The sequence below is a fragment of the Polypterus senegalus genome, chromosome 9 (genome assembly GCF_016835505.1).
Source record: "Polypterus senegalus isolate Bchr_013 chromosome 9, ASM1683550v1, whole genome shotgun sequence".
NCBI classification, from domain to species: Eukaryota; Metazoa; Chordata; class Cladistia; order Polypteriformes; family Polypteridae; genus Polypterus; species Polypterus senegalus.
This window is the reverse complement of record NC_053162.1, coordinates 137,015,570-137,034,243: the sequence shown is the minus strand read 5'-3', so window position 1 is coordinate 137,034,243 and position 18,674 is coordinate 137,015,570. Positions and strand designations below refer to the sequence as shown.

At 41.1% G+C, this 18,674-nt stretch overlaps 1 protein-coding gene across 2 annotated transcripts in view; it reads left to right on the top strand.

The window, feature by feature from the left end:
- Positions 1-18,674, top strand: part of LOC120535854 (alpha-2-macroglobulin-like) — a 193,887-nt gene that overhangs the window by 151,060 nt on the left and 24,153 nt on the right. For both annotated transcript variants that reach the window (XM_039763969.1, XM_039763970.1), the window contains exons 26-27: positions 4,126-4,207; positions 8,723-8,879. In XM_039763969.1, the coding sequence (XP_039619903.1) occupies positions 4,126-4,207; positions 8,723-8,879 (239 nt within the window). The remainder of the gene's footprint in view (positions 1-4,125; positions 4,208-8,722; positions 8,880-18,674) is intronic.

Below are 18,674 nucleotides of genomic sequence, written 5' to 3'. Positions count from 1 at the left end.
ATCAGAGTGGCGTTGGTATATGATGACGCGCTGCCTCGGCCAATCAGAGTGGCGTTTACTGGTTGGGCTATGATGACGTGCTGCCAATCAGAGTGAATCAAAACAGTGAATACAGTAATCTCGCTATTTCGCCGCTTCACTCTATCGCAGATTTTAAATGTGAGCATATCTAAATATATATCACGGATTTTTCGCTGGTTCGCGGATTTCTGCGGGCAATGGGTCTTTTAATTTATGGTATAGTACATGCTTCCTCAGTTTGTTTGCCCATTTGATTTCATACAAGGGACGCTATTGGCGGATGGGTTAGAAGCTACCCAATCAGAGCATATTACATATTAACTAAAACTCCTCAATGATATAAGATATGCATCCCGCATGGTACTTGTGTTTGCTTGTCTCTGCCTCTATCTCACCCTGACATTCTCTGTGCCTGACGGAGGGGGTGTGAGCAGAGGGGCTGTTTGCCTATTCGATACGAACGCTCCTCTAATAAATGCCGCTTTATCGCGGTGCTTTTGGCATATTTAAAAGCACAAAAGCACACATATTGATTTTTTGCTTTTCTTTGCGAGCAAGCTCTCTCTCACTCTGAAATTCTCTGCTCCTGATGCAGGCACTCTTTTGAAGAGAGATATATTTGCATTCTTTTAATTGTGAGAAAGAAGATATCTGTCTTGTCGAGCACACTTTTGACTAAAGGGTGTTATTTCATGTCTAGAGGGCTCTAATAATGTTAACAGCGTGGGAGAGTTTATAAGGGCTTAAAATATATAAAAATAACCATACAAACATATGGTTTCTACTTTGATTTTCATCTATCTGGGGGTTCTGGAACGCCGCATCGAGGAGGGATTACTTTAAGATTTTCTGTTGTGCTGACCTAATTATCAATGCCATCTCGTATCATCGGCCATTTTAACTATGGCCAATATTTCGCTAATGTAAGCTAACAAAGAGGCAATGCAAAATGGCCACTAAAGCTAAACAGCTAACACTTTCGCAAACAGATCATAAGTCTGAATTAACAAACATATAGTAGAGGACAAAACAAAAAATAAGTAACACCCTAACACAAATAAACAACTCACACTTACAAATACATGAATAAACATACAATTAACTCACCTGGCCGAGCGTTTCTTCCGCTTGTTGCAAGACAAACTGAGCAGAGCCGATCGCGTGAACAAAGTGATTCGCCGAATGCCTTGGGGTGTTGACTCGCCAATCAGAGTGGCGTTGGGATATGATGACGCGCTGCCTCAGCAAATCAGTGGCATTGACTGGATGAAATCATGCCCACCATAATTTTTTTAATTAATTAACTACAATGCTGATATTTGTCATAAATGTAAAAAAAAAATAATAAAAATAAAAAAAATGTAAAAAAAAAACAATTATTACCTTTTTTTTTAATGAAAAAACTTAAATTAATTCATTAAATTTCCTGCACCTGTGTTAGACGTCCCCATGACGTCCAAAAAAGTTACGTCCGATGTTTAACGTCTTATCGACGTCTAAGTGGGGGTCATAGATCGACGTCCAAATAGCAGACATAGTTTGCACGTCGTGTAGACGTCGAGAATTGGTCTTGGACCGACGGATGTAATATAGACATGATCTGCACGTCCATACGACGTCTAATGTTTAGTGGGTAGTATGGTTTCCAAATATGGAAAATCTGTGTAGAATACCTTCAGGAAAACAGTTCTATACACAAGTGTTTATTTTGTATACCTAAACAAATTACACTGCAGTAGATGTCAAGAAATTCAACGTGCTTAATGTCCAGAAAGTCATATTTTAAAGGATTCAGGAGGCAATGACATGGTGTGGTACTGATGAGACCTGCAGCCTCATAACTGCAACTGGAGTTCAAAGCATCTACATAAGTTTTGCATATTGCTCCATGTGTCTCCACAAGTTTTTTCCTCAGGTATACCAGTTTCTTCTCACCTTCCAGAGACATGTACAGTGGTGTGAAAAACTATTTGCCCCCTTCCTGATTTCTTATTCTTTTGCATGTTTGTCACACAAAATGTTTCTGATCATCAAACACATTTAACCATTAGTCAAATATAACACAAGTAAACACAAAATGCAGTTTTTAAATGATCGTTTTTATTATTTAGGGAGAAAAAAAATCCAAACCTACATGGCCCTGTGTGAAAAAGTAATTGCCCCCTGAACCTAATAACTGGTTGGGCCACCCTTAGCAGCAATAACTGCAATCAAGCATCTGCGATAACTTGCAGTGAGTCTTTTACAGCGCTCTGGAGGAATTTTGGCCCACTCATCTTTGCAGAATTGTTGTAATTCAGCTTTATTTGAGGGTTTTCTAGCATGAACCGCCTTTTTAAGGTCATGCCATAGCATCTCATTTGGATTCAGGTCAGGACTTTGACTAGGCCACTCCAAAGTCTTCATTTTGTTTTTCTTCAGCCATTCAGAGGTGGATTTGCTGGTGTGTTTTGGGTCATTGTCCTGTTGCAGCACCCAAGATCGCTTCAGCTTGAGTTGACAAACAGATGGCCGGACATTCTCCTTTAGGATTTTTTGGTAGACAGTAGAATTCATGGTTCCATCTATAACAGCAAGCCTTCCGGGTCCTGAAGCAGCAAAACAACCCCAGACCATCACACTACCACCACCATATTTTACTGTTGGTATGATGTTCTTTTTCTGAAATGCTGTGTTCCTTTTACGCCAGATGTAACGGGACATTTGCCTTCCAAAAAGTTCAACTTTTGTCTCATCAGTCCAAAAGGTATTTTCCCAAAAGTCTTGGCAATCATTGAGATGTTTCTTAGCAAAATTGAGACGAGCCCTAATGTTCTTTTTGCTTAACAGTGGTTTGCGTCTTAGAAATCTGCCATGCAGGCCATTTTTGCCCAGTCTCTTTCTTATGGTGGAGTCGTGAACACTGACCTTAATTGAGGTAGGTGAGGCCTGCAGTTCTTTAGGCGTTGTCTTGGGGTCTTTTGTGACTTCTCGAATGAGTCGTCTCTGCACTCTTGAGGTAATTTTGGTCGGCCGGCCACTCCTGGGAAGGTTCACCACTGTTCCATGTTTTTGCCATTTGTGGACAATGGCTCTCACTGTGGTTCGCTGGAGTCCCAAAGCTTTAGAAATGGCTTTATAACCTTTACCAGACTGATAGATCTCAATTACTTCTGTTCTCATTTGTTCCTGAATTTCTTTGGATCTTGGCATGATGTCTAGCTTTTGAGGTGCTTTTGGTCTACTTCTGTGTCAGGCAGCTCCTATTTAAGTGATTTCTTGATTGAAGCAGGTGTGGCAGTAATCAGGCCTGGGGGTGGCTACAGAAATTGAACTCAGGTGTGATACACCACAGTTAGGTTATTTTTAACAAAGGGGCAATTACTTTTTCACACAGGGCCATGTAGGTTTGGATTTTTTTTCTCCCTAAATAATAAAAACCATCATTTAAAAACTGCATTTTGTGTTTACTTGTGTTATATCTGACTAATGGTTAAATGTGTTTGATGATCAGAAACATTTTGTGTGACAAACATGCAAAAGAATAAGAAATCAGGAAGGGGGCAAATAGTTTTTCACACCACTGTACCTTAAGTTGATTGGTGACTTAAAACTGGTCTTGTATTATAAGTGATTGTGTAGGTTTTAAAACTGATAGACTTATTTTCCAACTATAATTAATTTCTTCCTTGAACTTAGTACTCCCTGTGGTGGGGTGGCACCCTGCCTGGGGTTTGTTTCCTGCCTTGTGCCATGTGTTGGCTGGGATTGGCTCCAGCAGACCCCTGTGGCCCTGTAGTTAGGATATAGCAGGTTGGATAATGGTTGGAAGGATGGATGGATGAACTCAGTACTCTTGGTATACATTCTGAACCCCACAAATCTGTAATGAACAGGTTAAGAAAAACACAAACTGATGGTATGTTAAAACAGCAAAGTTAAGTGGAGCAGTTAAAGGATGAATATACAGTACTTTTACTTCTCCACATAAATGTGTATTAATTGCTCTGTTTGATTTGTGTACTTTGTGATTTTCACTTGGAATAATTTTAACTCAGCTCCATACATAAAATATTATTATGTTTCCAGAGTCTTAGTGTGAGCTCATACTGTTTTACATTCTAGGGTACCAGAGGGAGCTAAACTATAAACATACAGACGGATCTTACAGTGCATTTGGAAAATCAGATGTGTCAGGCAACACCTGGTGAGTCTGTCCTAGCATATTAAGCATGGTTTCAATATTCATGCAATGTTCTATACAATGCATGTAATTATATTCATATTAAGGAGGTCATTTTGAAAGGAGAGTGACAGTGGCACAGAGATTTGCACTGCTGCCTCATAAATCCATAGCGATGGGTTGAAATTTCAGCCCTTGAATTCTGTTTATGGTTTCATTTTTTCAAGTGTGTGATTTTTTTTCTTTCATATTTCTGTCTTTCTTCTGCATTTATAGGATTTGTATATTAGGTTAATTGGTGCTCCTAATTTGGCCCAATTAAAATGAATGTGCCCTGTAATAGTTGTTACCATGTTCTCAATGCTGCTGAGATAGACACATAAACTGGAAGCCCTGAATTGGTTCAAGCAGATTTGGCAATGAATGGATGAAAGGATTTTAATTAATGAGTTAATGCAGTGTGGTAATTTGAAATAATTAAAGCCTTTTTGTAAACAAATTGATTTTTATTATTACTTTAAAATATTTAAAGCATTTTTTTAAACAAATTGATTTATATTATTACTTAGCTACTGTTTTTACCACTTTCGAGATTTAAATTTCTACAGTTGTAGTGGTAGCAAAGACTCTCGGATTCTCATCGCCTTTAAACAATGATTTGTTTATTTTATTTAGGAACGTCAGGAATGCACCCAGCCTTGACCCTGATCACACACACTCACATACAGAGACACAAAAAAAGCAACTCAGAATGAGTAAATAATAAAGAATATGTTAAGCAAATGCAGAAAAAAAGAGAAATTGTTAATCAACTAACACTCATGCATAAGCCCACTAAAATTCTCCGAAAGTGATAATTACTTAATCAATACTAGACAAATTACACCCAACGAAGCACTGAGAACAAAACAATTAACACTATGCCGTCTCATAATACAGTCTACAAACATTGCGGTTTCACAGATGCGTTGATGTTTAAAATTAATAAAGTTTTCTCCTTGTTACAGTTGTTGTATGAAGATCTGTCAAATTTCAGATCAAACCTCTGACAACGATGTTTACCAACCAAGATAAAATCTCATGAACAAGCAGGCACAGGACAAGCACATAAATCCAGAAAGAAACTGTAATCCAGTGGGTGATTTGTAATCCACAGGTGGGGTGAAGCACAATGGATAGTGAACCTTTTTCTGGCAGACATACACACACTGTGCCATACATTTTTTGCCCCAGCAACCCCAGCGTCAAACCCAAAGCTGACTAATGTCCAAGTAGTATCTATGATTTATAGTTAATTTAAATAGTACTGCTACATAGTTATCCACAGAGTTGGAGGTAACACATTACAAAGTAACCACTGATACAGTTTGTTGGCGTTTCCCATTAGCAAAGTAGTGTAATGCATTACCATTTAAATGCTTGTAATTACATTACAGTTAAAACCTTAACTAGAATTTGTTACTTCCATTATACATAAACTTCTAAACAAGTAACATGTAAATGTCTTGAAGGGCAGGCATTCTGTCTCATGTCACATTAGAGGAGGCATATGTGGCATATTTGTACTGCATATGCGCACTGTTTACATGCTGATGCTTACTTAGTACATTGAATTTCACTAATCTGCCATGTCTTAAACAGAGACTTGTGTTATTTAATGACATTAAAAGAATAACCCTAGGCCTCAGGTCGATGATTGACTTTGTGGTCGTGTCGTCGGACTTGCGGCCATATGTCTTGGACACTCGGGTGAAGAGGGGGCGGAGCTGTCAACTGATCACCACCTGCTGGTGAGTTGGCTTCGATGGTGGGGGAAGATGCCGGTCAGACCTGGTAGGCCCAAACGTGTTGTGAGGGTCTGCTGGGAACGGCTGGCAGAGTCCCCTGTCAGAAGTAGCTTCAACTCCCACCTCCGGCAGAACTTCAACCACGTCCCGAGGGAGGTGGGGGACATTGAGTCCGAATGGGCCATGTTCCGTGCCCCTATTGTTGAGGCGGCTGACCAGAGCTGTGGCCGCAAGGTGGTCGGTACCTGTCGTGGCGGCAATCCCCGAACCCGTTGGTGGACACCAGCGGTGAGGGATGCCATCAAGCTGAAGAAGGAGTCCTATAGGACTTTTTTGTCCTGTGGGTCTCTGGAGGCAGCTGATAGGTACCGGCAGGCCAAGCGAACGAGCTTCGGTTGTTGCTGAGGCAAAAACTCGGGCATGGGAGGAGTTTGGAGAGGCCATGGAGAACGACTTTCGGACGGCTTCGAGAAGATTCTGGTCCACCGTCCGGCGTCTCAGGAGGGGGAAGCAGTGCAGTGTCAACACCGTATATGGTAGGGATGGTGCGCTGCTGACCTCGACTCGGGATGTTGTGGGTCGGTGGGAGGAGTACTTCGAAGACCTCCTCAATCCCACTAACATGCCTTCCAATGAGGAAGCAGAGCCTGGGGACTCTGAGGTGGGCTCTCCCATCTCTGGGACTGAAGTCACTGAGGTGGTCAAAAAACTCCTTGGTGGCAGGGCCCCGGGGTGGATGAGATACGCCCGGAGTTCCTTAAGGCTCTGGATGTTGTAGGACTGTCTTGGTTGACACGTCTCTGCAACATCGCATGGACATCGGGGACAGTGCCTCTGGATTGGCAGACCGTGGTGGTGGTCCCCCTCTTTAAAAAGGGGGACCGGAGGGTGTGTTCCAACTATAGAGGGATCACACTCCTCAGCATCCTTGGAAAAGTCTATTCGGGGGTTCTGGAGAGGAGGGTCCGTCGGATAGTCGAACCTCGGATTCAGGAGGAAATAGTGTGGTTTTCGTCCTGGTCGCGGAACAGTGGACCAGCTCTTCACCCTTAGCAGAGTCCTGGAGGGTGCATGGGAGTTTGCCCGACCGGTCTACATGTGTTTTGTAGACTTGGAAAAGGCACTTGATCTCCTAAACCCCAAGTCCTAGAATTTAGAAATTCTAGGTTTGTTTTAGGGTCTAGGTGAGAGAGAAGAAGAGATTTTGTGAAACTCCTACCCTAAGGGGATGAAACTGCATGTCCTATATGTGGCCAGGTTTGCAGTTTTATTAATTGAGACAATTAGTAATTTAGGAAAACTGCATTTTTTATTTTTTTCATGATTTAGTGCCCTTCATAAGTCACTGTATAACTTTTACTAATTTGTTTTAATATATAGAGAATATATATATTTAGACTTCTACCACTAATGATTCAAATTAGATGTTCAGCAATATGTAGTTTTTAGTTAATCATTTAGCAACAATTTTACTTAATAATTTGGCTATATGTATTAACAGAATTATTTACATCTTTAGTTGTGTGCCATTTACACAATGTAGAGACCTAAGTTTTTTTTTTTATGGCACAGCCAAGGTTGTTGTTTTTCTTTTTTTTTTTTTTTGAATATGTAACCTTTTGTGCGGTCCTATTTGAGTCTTGCTCACCTTTTTCTGTTTCATGTGAAAGTATTTCACAAGAAGGTTACACATCAATATTAGTAACATTTGTTTGTCTTTGAGTTCATTTCAAACTCTGGAGTAATTTAAATGCCTGTACATTTAAATGTCAAGGTATATTAAAGTTTGAGTCTTCAGTAACTTTTCTTACACACAGAAGTAAGTAAAGCAAATAAAGACAAATACACACTAGTTGCTTATTCTGAGATGTTTGCTTTGGTATAGCGGGTCTGCAGCTTCAGAAATAAGGCCAGCTTTAATTCCAGGCAGCTGTGGACGCGATTGCAGAATCGGCTTCCTACGGCGTGTGATTAAGGTGAATCGCCCATGGAGCTGTATAAGTACGGGCCGGCACAGGGGGATTGGGGAGGAAAAAGAAGTAAAAAAAAAGATCGTAAGAGAAGGAGGTTAAAAGACATGAAAGGCAGTCTTGGGAGGATGAACTGGCCACCTGGAAGGAGAATGCAGCATGAGGTGGTGCCCCACGAAGGAGCATAGGCTGTTGCACTCTATGGGCTTGTTTGCCTCACTGAATATTTGGGTGGAGTGGGGCGAGGATGGCAGATGACCTCCCTAGGCATCAGAACAGCAACTGAGTGAGCTCAAAGGAAGACGGGAGGAAAGACGACCTCGGATGGTCTGGCTGCGTAGTTTGGAGTCGGCAAAAAGGAGTTTGTGGCTACTGAGTCTCCGCCAGTTACGTGAGTAATGGGTGAGTCGGGGAGAAAGAGAAGGAGGTGGGCTGAGGTCATGAGTAGTTAGACGGCATTTTAACCTTTGAATTTAACGGAACTATTTATTGGATTTTTACCTGCACTTTTCACCTAGTTTTATGGATTTATTTATGTACTTTTTTTTAAGAACATTGCACTGTGGACACTTGGTTTTGTTTTTACTGTTTAATAAAAGCACATGAGCACTTTCCACTATTACCCTAGCTCCATCTGAGGTTTGTCAGCTCAGCTTGGGCATAACTATCAACAGTGTTGGGTTCTACAGACTCCAATAGGTGAAGGCCTAGTCTGGAGGGGACCTGCATTCCCACATTTGCACATTTGCACATCTTTCACCCTTTGTGTTGCTGTTTCTTAGGCTGACAGCATTTGTGATGAAGTCCTTTGGTAGTGCACGCCAATTCATTTTTATTGATTCTGCTCATATCCATGATGCCAAAAACTGGTTGGGTAGACACCAGCTGGAAAATGGATGCTTCCAGAGTGTTGGGAATCTTTTTCATAGTGGAATGAAGGTATGATGGCAACAAATTCATGACAGTAATGTTATAAATTACTAAAAAAATTAAATTGCTAAAAATGCAGTGATGTTTTAATTTACTAATAAAAGATGTAAACATCAACAAGCTGTATCTGTCCAATGAACTCATCCATTCCCTTATAGAACTGTATATTATCAGGTTTCAACTTCAGCGAAATATAAAGCAGAAAAGACAGGGTGCCAGTCATTCTCATGGTTAACTCACACATGTCCATACTAAGGAACATTATGGAAATTTAGAGTTGCTAGTTCTCCTAACCAACCCATTTTGGGTTTGCATAGAGAAAACCTGCAGAAACAAACTGCAAATAAATGGAGAGCCCTTTGAAACTCCACACAGAAAGTAACTTGGTAGGCATCCAAAGGCAGTATCTGTCATCTTGCTCTTTCGGCCATAAAATATCATTTGTTTCTATATTTTCCTGTATCCTGCATCTTATTCTGTCACACCCAGCACCTGCATTTCCTTTTCTCAACACGTCTATAAACCTCCTCTTAGGCCTTCCTGTTTTCCTCCTGCTTGGCAGCTCCATCCCTGTAATCCTTCTCTCAATATATCCATTACCTGCCCCTCTGGTATTGTCTCCAAGCCATCCTACCTGAGCTGACCCTCTAATGCATGGGTTCTCTAACTCGGTCCTGGGGGCCCACTGTGGTTGCAGGTTTTTGTTGCAACCAGCCTCTGTTTTTAATTGGACTCCTGTGCTAATTAAGTGAACTGTTGTTTCCCAGATTCCCTGTTTTGGGAAAAATATACAAATTAGAAAACTAAGTTTGGTAAACAAACAAAAAAAAAAAAGTAGTAAAATGTACTAAGCAGTTATATGTATTTTTTTCTTTTTAACAGTTTTTTTTATCTTGATTGTCATTCTACTTTTCTATGTGTTCTAATTGTTTAATCAATCTGTTATTTACTACTTTGTGGGGCTGAGACGATTGAGTTTTGTTTGCTTGGGTTTCTGCTCTGCTTGTTTTTATTTGTCATGATTAAGATTCAATGAAGGGAGCAAACTGCACAGAGAAAGGGCAAAATATAATAAAAAGAGAGTTAAGCATTTTAATCCATAGCAAAAACAGAAATATTTATAAGAAATGTTTCTTATAAATGTAAAAATCATGCTGCTGTGCTTTTCTGAATCTGTACTAATAAAAGGCAAAGCCCTCACTGACTGTCTGACTGACTGACTGACTGACTGTAGGTAGAAGGCTGAAATTTGGCAGGTTCATTCCTCACAGCTTACTTACAAAAGTTAAGCAGGTGTAATTTCAAAATTCTATGCGTAACAGTCATAACGGTCGACAACATCCACCATGTTGAACTTTCTTATTTATTTCCCCATCTTCACGAAATGTGGTAGACAGCTTCCCAGCACTAACCGAAACCGATGTACATACTTATTTCGGTGGTATGACACCAGTGTCGGCCGCCATATTGAACTTTCCAATGTCAGACTCACTGACCCACTCATCACTAATTCTCCAACTTCCCGTGTAGGTAGAAGGCTAAAATTTGGCAGGCTCATTCCTTACAGCTTACTTACAAAAGTTAAGTAGGTTTCATTTTGAAATTCTATGCATAACGTTCATAGCCATCGACAATGTCGGCCATGTTGACCTTTCTTATTTATGGCCCCATCTTCACGAAATTTGGTAGGCGGCTTCCCTGCGCTAACCGAAACCAATGTATGTACTTATTTCGGTGATATGGCGCCACTGTCGGCCGCCATATTGAACTTGCCAACGGTCTTTGTTACTTATGGGCCCATCTTCAAGAAATTTGGTACGTGGATTCCCAACGCTAACTGAATCCTACTTACAAACATATATACGTTTATAGCCTGCAGCTCGGTCGCTGTGTGAGGCCCCCCCATCCCAAAGCCTCCCACATTGTTGGCTGCCTGCCTATATAAGGCTGTCCGTCGCTCCGGTCTCTTCATTCCCTTCCTTGCTTCTCCACGGGATTCACGTCTCCCTGCTGATAACTGCAGCCTTTTTATTTAATCCATGGCTTCTCCGCTGTTTTATTTTTCGTTTATTATGATTATAGTTATTGTGTAGGTATTTTAGACTAACTTTACATTGTTCAGGTACCCATTTCCTTTATCGCTCCAACCGTACCCCCATTACCATGTCTATCGAGGTGATCACCATCGATCAAAGAACTGTCACTTACCGAGTAGTTTCCATGCCCAGAGATGGCACCTGCCTTTTCCATTCTCTGTGTTACATATTGCACGGCCATATCAGGCTCACTCTTGATATCTGGAGGAACATTGTGTCTTATGTATTGAATGACTGGGACAGGTTCAAGGTGTGGAATAATGACGGTACAGGAGATAATTATACTACACAGGAGCACTATAAGAGTGAAATGCTTAAGCCCTTCACCTATGGTTCTGCATGTGAGTTGATGGCTGCCCCTGAATTGTTAGGTTGTCGCTTTCAAGTGTACCGAAATGGCCAAATATTTTACACCTTTGGACAACCGCCAATGCCTCTTAAACATCATAGATTCACAGGTGACGATTTCAGTAGTGGACACTTGATGTTTATGAATGTTTAAACTCTCAAAAGTTGGATGCGAAGTTATCGATGAAACCGGTTGTATTCTTACAATGCTTAACACATGCCGAATGTCACTCCAACACAACAAGTCTTGCAAATACTGTCATAATTGAAACAAATCATGAAACTTAAAATAATTATGACAGCAGCAATCCAAGCTGTGATTTGAGATTTGAGGCAACATTGCTTGTCACATGGCCAACTGTACATTGCATGCTTAAGAGTAAGCTCAGCGCACAGCTTGGTCATATTACAACCAGAGGGCCAAACTGACAATGTGGCATACAAAGAGATCCTTAACAAATAATTATTGGTATATTTTCCCTCAGTTTAAAAAGGTTTAATTTTCTTCTTAATAAAAATTTTAAGGCAGTACTTCGCCGCTGCGAAGCGCGGGTATTTTGCTAGTGTAGAATAAAAGATAAATAAAACCAGCTAATTAAATGAGATTAGTGCTATCAGGTGTTGTCACTGATTAAGAATCTGGTTGGAACAAAAACCTGCAGCCACAGTGGGCCCCCAGGACTGAGTTTGAGAACCCCTGCTCTAATGTACTTGTACTAATCCTGTCTATTTTCGTCATACCCAATGCAAATCTTAACTTTTTTAACTCTGCCACCTCCAGCTCTGTCTCCTGTCTTTTCATTTGTGCCACCGTCTCCAGCCCATAAAACATAGCTGGTCTCACTAGCATCTTGTAGACCTTTTCTTTCACTCTTGCTGGTACCCGTCTGTCACAAATTACTCCTGACATTCTTCTCCATCATGCCTGCACTCTCTTCCTGTACTGTTGATCCCAAATATTTAAACTCATCCATCTCCTCCAACTCTACTTCCTGCATCCACATAATTACTCTCACCACCATCTTATTTACACACATGAATTCTGTATGTTCCTACTGACCTTCATTCCTTTCCTCTCTAGAACATATCTCTACCTCTGGAGGGTCTCTTAAACCTGTACCCTACTCTCACTACAGATCACAATGTCATCTGCAAACAACATAGTCCACACAGATTCCTGTCTAATTGCCTCTGTCAACCTGTCCATCACCATTGCAAATTAGAAAGAGGTCCGAGCCAATCCCTCATGTAATCTCACCCACACCTTGAACTCATCCATCACTCCTACTGCAGACCCATCACTATCACACTTCCCTCATACATATCCTGTACCACTCTTACATGCTTCTGTGCTGTTCCTAACTTCCTCATACAATACCACAACTCCTCTCTAGGCACCCTGTCATATGCTTTATCTAAGCCCACTAAGACACAACGCAACTCCTACTGGTCTTCTCCATACTTCTCTATCAACACCCTGAGAGCAAACATCTTATCTGTCTTGCTCTTTCCAGGCATGAAACCATACTACTGCTCACTAATCATCACATCCCTTCTTAACCTAGCTTCCACTACTCTTTCCTATAACTTCATGCTGTGACTGATCAGTTTTATCCCTCTGTAGTTACTACAGCTGTGCATATCACCTTTATTCTTAAAAACTGGTACCAGTACACTTCTTCTCCCCTTCTTAGGCACCCTCTAACTTTCCACGAATGCTTTAAATAATCTAGTTAAAAATTCCAATGTGATCTCTCCTACACAGCTCAATGCTCTCTCTTCACTTGTGAGAACGTTTCCATCAATTTCCTTTATCACCCTACCATGCTGCTCATTTTCCCCCAGCTCAATCTTTCTGTCTAGTCAATCAGTACAGGTCCTTTCCTCCCTCTTTAGTGTCCATCCTCTCATACAATTCATCATACACCTTATGTTTAACCTTTGCCGCCTCTCTGTTTACCATATACCTTATACTCTTGTACTTCTGTCTACTTTCTTTATCTCTCTGACTATCCCATTTCTTCTTCGCCACCCTCTTCCTCTGTATATTATCCTGTACTTCCCCATTCAATCACCAGGTTTCTTTGTCCTCCTTTCTCTGTCCAGATGTAACACCAAAGCATCCTTCTAGCTGTCTCCTTTACTACTTCTGCTGTAGTTGCTCAGCTATCTGGTAACTCTTCATTGCCACCCAGTGCCTGTCTTACCTCCTCCCTGAACTCCACCTTACAGTCTTCCTTTTATAACTTCCACCTTTTTGTACTTGGCTCCACCGTCACTCTCCTCCTCTTCTTGATGTCCAATGTCATCCTACAGACCTCCATCCTATGCTGCCAAACTACACTTTTCCCTGCCACCACTCCGCAGTCTCCAATCTTCTTCAAACTGTTCCTCCTGCACAGGATATAATCCACTTGTGTGCATATTCCTCCACTCTTGTACATCACCCTTTGTTCCTTCCTCTTCTTAAAATCTGACTCTCTTCATTTCTCTCCTAGACACAATACCTCTTCATCCCCTCTGCTCTCTTCACCAACATGTCCATTGAAATCCAATTCCAATCACCATTCTCTCTCCCTTGGGTACACTCTCCACCACTTCATCAAACTCACTCCAGAAATAATCTTTCTCATCCATCACACACCAGACTTGCAGGGCATATACAATAATAACATTCATCATCACACGTTCAATTTCCAGTTATATAATCAACACTCTGTCTGACTATATTTTGACCTCGAAAACACTCTTAACATATTTTTCCTTTAGGAAACCCCCTACCCCATTTCTCCTGTCATCCTCACCATGGTAAAACAATTCAAGCCTGCCTCTGATACACCTCGACTTACTACTCCCTTTCCATCTGGTCTCTCGCACGCACAACCTAACTCTCTCCCTTTACTAGTCACACTGGCAACATTCAAATTTCTTACCTTCACTTCCACTCTTCTAACCTTCCTCCTCTCCTTTTGCCTCACGACACGCATTCCCCCTCTTCTTTTTATTTGGGCATCAGTAGCCAAATTTCGCCTAGCACCCTGTTGGCTAACAGTATTGGTAACAGTTGTTGTTAACCCAGGCCTCGATCAATCCATTGTGAAAATCTGAACTGTTGTCTGCATATTAATCTGGCAAAATTTTACACCAGATGCCCTTCCCAATGTAACCCTCCCTATTTATCCTGGTTTGAGACTGATATGAAGAAACACACTAGTTTTTGTTTGGTAGTGCGCTCTACAGTAGACTGGTTCAGAACATTTAATTGTCAAACTCCCATGCTTTCTAAATTTCAGCTGAATAAATTCTAAGCATACATAATCTAACAAAATATTCATATTCTGAAAATAATTAAGTAAGAATACTGTTTTTTTTTTTAGTAGACTTACATGAATCAAAGAAACAGGTAAGATTTCTTCAGAAGACACTAAAATAAATGGAAAGACATCTCTATCATATTTGTGACAAATGATGTAAATGAACAGAGTAGAATTCCGTAAGTGTGTACTGATAAGAAGGGTGAAAATTGTCCATAACGTACAGAAATCAATAAGAAATGTGCAAAGAAAGGTGACCAGCCACTTCTGAAAGATCTGAACAAGATTCCCATCTGTCAAAAACAATCACAGTCTACATCTATGCACTCACTAAAGTTTTAGCCAGTCATTCTTTTCTTATTCTCATTTTCTTATTTTTCATTATACATTATGATGTGTGGGATCCTAATCGATCTTGTGTTAAGTGAAAAAATAGATCTTTAGAAGGCAATACAGCATATTGCCACCAGGTGATAAACAGAAAGGAAATGATAGGACTAAATTAAATGACAGGTAGGAGCCAGAAACCAGGAAAGCAAGCATGAGATGAATCATACCAGAGATGTTAATCAAAAAGTTAATGTCAAAAATGTCACAGTAAGAGCTTTTAACACGAAAGTCTTCCTGGAAGTGCCTTTTATGTGCTACTGAATGCTAATGAGAAAAGGGTTGAGAGTTTTAAGAAAGATTTCCAATACACAGATTTCAGAAGCTGTGCCCTACTATCTTATATAGGTGGATTATGATAACACAATATGCCACTTGACCTGTGCATCTCATTGCTGGCAACAGGTATAATGACTGTAAGCAACTTGTCTCAGAATGGCAGACCATCCAAAACACAGAACAAAATGGCTTTATCAAAATAATAATTCAACAAGTGCAAAAACACATTTTATGTATACAAAAAGCACATAAATGAGTACAAGAACCTTCTAAGAAAAATATATCTTTGTTATTATAGATGGTTTAACACTAGAATCCCTGAAGCCTACGAAAAAACTTGTAATCCCGGCACACCTTAAATTCCATTGCACCTTTCCATCAGCTTCTTTTGTTTTGTAAATGTGTCGATCAGCATATACAGCAACAGGACTGCTGTCCAATCCCACCTACCAACGGAGCTTAATTCAGGCAAAAGGCTCTCCCAGCTCAAGCCTTGTTTATCTTGGTGTGAGGTGCCTAGAGTTGTATAGGTTAAATCTTCTTCTTCTTCCTTTGCCTGCTCCTGTTACAGGTTGCCACAATGAATCATCTTGTTCCATAATATATCGTTATATTACCTGATTTCTTTTCCTTTGGTTATATTATTGAATAAAAGCGCACTTGTTTTGTTATACGTGTACCTTTTGTGAAAGTGTTTATTTTATACTAGCCCACCCGCGGTGTAGCATACGCCGCATAATTATGTATTGATGGGTGAACATTTCCTGAAAGACACAGTTGTCCAAATGGGGTAGGTTTGAGGATACGACTGTAAGAGAATGAAAAGATGGAACTTTGGAGAGAGCAACGTACAATTGTCTGCGACTGAAAAGTGGAGGAACATCACTGCGCCCCCACCTCCCAGAGCGAGGGACGGGGCTGGACGGCATCCCTCTAAGACAGGGGTGCCCAATGCGTCGATCACATCAAAAAATTTTTTTAAACGTTAATCTATCATATATCCTCCCTATGGCGTTTGCCACTTGATTGACATACAGGGCGACCAGTCTGAGATCTCTTCTCTTCTAACACAATGGTCATCTCGCACGCACGATCAAACGTGCGAGCTACTGCAAAACTCCAGCTGTGATCTAATTAGCCTTCCAATTTATATCGAGTAAAGAAGGGATTTTAAAAAATTGTCTGGGGAGGGTATGGGCTGGATGTGGAATTGGAAGAGGATTTTTTTCTCACAATGTCACAATCGAAGTACGTTTATCTGATCTGTCAATCTATCATTGCTATTCCAAAGAAGGAAAATGTGGAAAGGCACTTTCGAGCTGTTCATAAAAACTACAAAACTGATGTCCTTACAAAAAGTGATCCGAGAAAGACAAAGGAGAGGGAACTAAAATCGCAGTTAATCAGACAGCCGGCATTTTTCACTCGTCTGAATTCAAAAGCACCTTGACTGCATTATTCTGCTCTACTTATTTATGTGAGTCAGCCTTTTCCCACATGACTATTATTTAATCCAAATACTGTATTGACCATAAATGTATTGAATTGCTATTGTGCCATAAAGGTCATTCAGTTATTTAAGGTACGACAACATACATTTTATGTATAAAGCATACTCAGTATAGCATTTTTAATTTAGGTAGATCATTTCAACTTGGTCATTTTAAAAGTAGCTCGCAAGCCGAAAAAGTGTGGGCACCCCTGCTCTAAGACGTTGGACGCTGAACGCTCGGGGGTCGCGTAAATATTTAGCAGGACGGAGTCTCGCTCGTTATCGGAATTAACCAGACAAATCGCTCCACCAACTAAGAACAGCCATGCACCAGCACCCACAGAATCGAGATAAAGCTATCAATCTGTCAATCCTCTCCATGTCCGGGCCGGGTCAGATTTCCCGTGTTGAGTCAAATTAAGCCGCAGGCTCCACTCCTTGTGGTGCCCTTCCGTCAATTCCTTTAAGTTTCAGCTTTGCAACCATACTCCCCCCAGAACCCACAGACTTTGGTTTCCCGGTTGGCTGCCCAGCGGGTCATGGGAGTAACGGCGCTAGATCACCATTTGGCAGCGTCAATGGTCGGAACTACGACAGTATCTGATCGTCTTCGAACCTCCGACTGTCGTTCTTGATTAATGAAAAAATTGTCTGCGTAGGTTTCCTTTGGGCGCTCCGGTTTCCTCCCAGAGTCCAAAGACATGCAGGTTAGGTGAATTGGTGATTCTAAATTGGCCCTAGTGTGTGCTTGGTGTGTGGGTGTGTTTGTGTGTGTCCTGCGGTGGGTTGGCACCCTGCCCGGGATTGGTCCCTGCCTTGTGCCCTATGTTGGCTGGGATTGACTCCAGCAGACCCCCGTGACCCTGTCTTCGGATTCAGCGAGCTGGAAAATGGATGGATGGATTCTTGGCAAAAGCATTCGCTCTCGCTCGAATTGTTGGTGGGCGGGGCTCTGTCATGCGTATCCCATGGTCTGTCTTGAGTGCCTTGGTCGGCTGCTTAGTGAGTATCACATGGTCTGTCTTGCGTGCTGCTTCTTGCGTGCCGTAATTGGCTGCTTAGTGAATTATATATTCTTGATTAATGAAAACATTCTTGGCAAATGCTTTCGCTCTCGCTCGAATTGTTGGTGGGCGGGGCTCTGTCGTGCATATCCCATGGTCTGTCTTGCGTGCTATGGTAGGCCGCTTAGCGAATTGTTGGTGGGCGGTGCTCTGTGAGTTGGCAAGCGTGGCTCTGTCTTGCGTGCGTCTTGCTTGCCATGGACTTAGTGAATTATATATATAGATTTTGACTTAAGTCTTCACACATTATACAATTCATGTCAAAATTTTGTCGTTAGTACTAAAACATAAAAAAAGTTTGTGTTTCAGGTATGTGCTCAACATTTCTTGAATTTCTCACATTTCCTGTCATCCTACACTTACATAGAAATGTATGTGTTCCAAATAACGATATATTATTTACCCAATACAACTCCAGGCACCTCACACCGAGCTAAGCAAGGCCTGATCTGGTAGAGCTTTTTGCCTGAGTTGTGCTCCGTCGGTAGGGGGGATGGGACAGCAGTCTACTTGCTGCTTGTGCTGATCGACACATTTACAAAACAAAAGACGCTGATGGAAAAGTGCAAAGGAATTTAAGGTGGGCCGGGATTGCAAGTTTTTTCGTAGGCTTCAAGGATTCTAGCGTTAATCCAGTTCAGAGTCACATAGATTGCTTTTGGATAAGTAGTGATGAAGACAGTAATTAAACCTTGTTTCATACTTTTTGTGATTTTATGGTGGAATAAATGATGAAATTTCTCTAACTGCATATATTGCCACAGCCTTATTGGAACTGGAAACCCCACTCAGTGTGAGTAATCAGTTTATTATCTATTCAAATA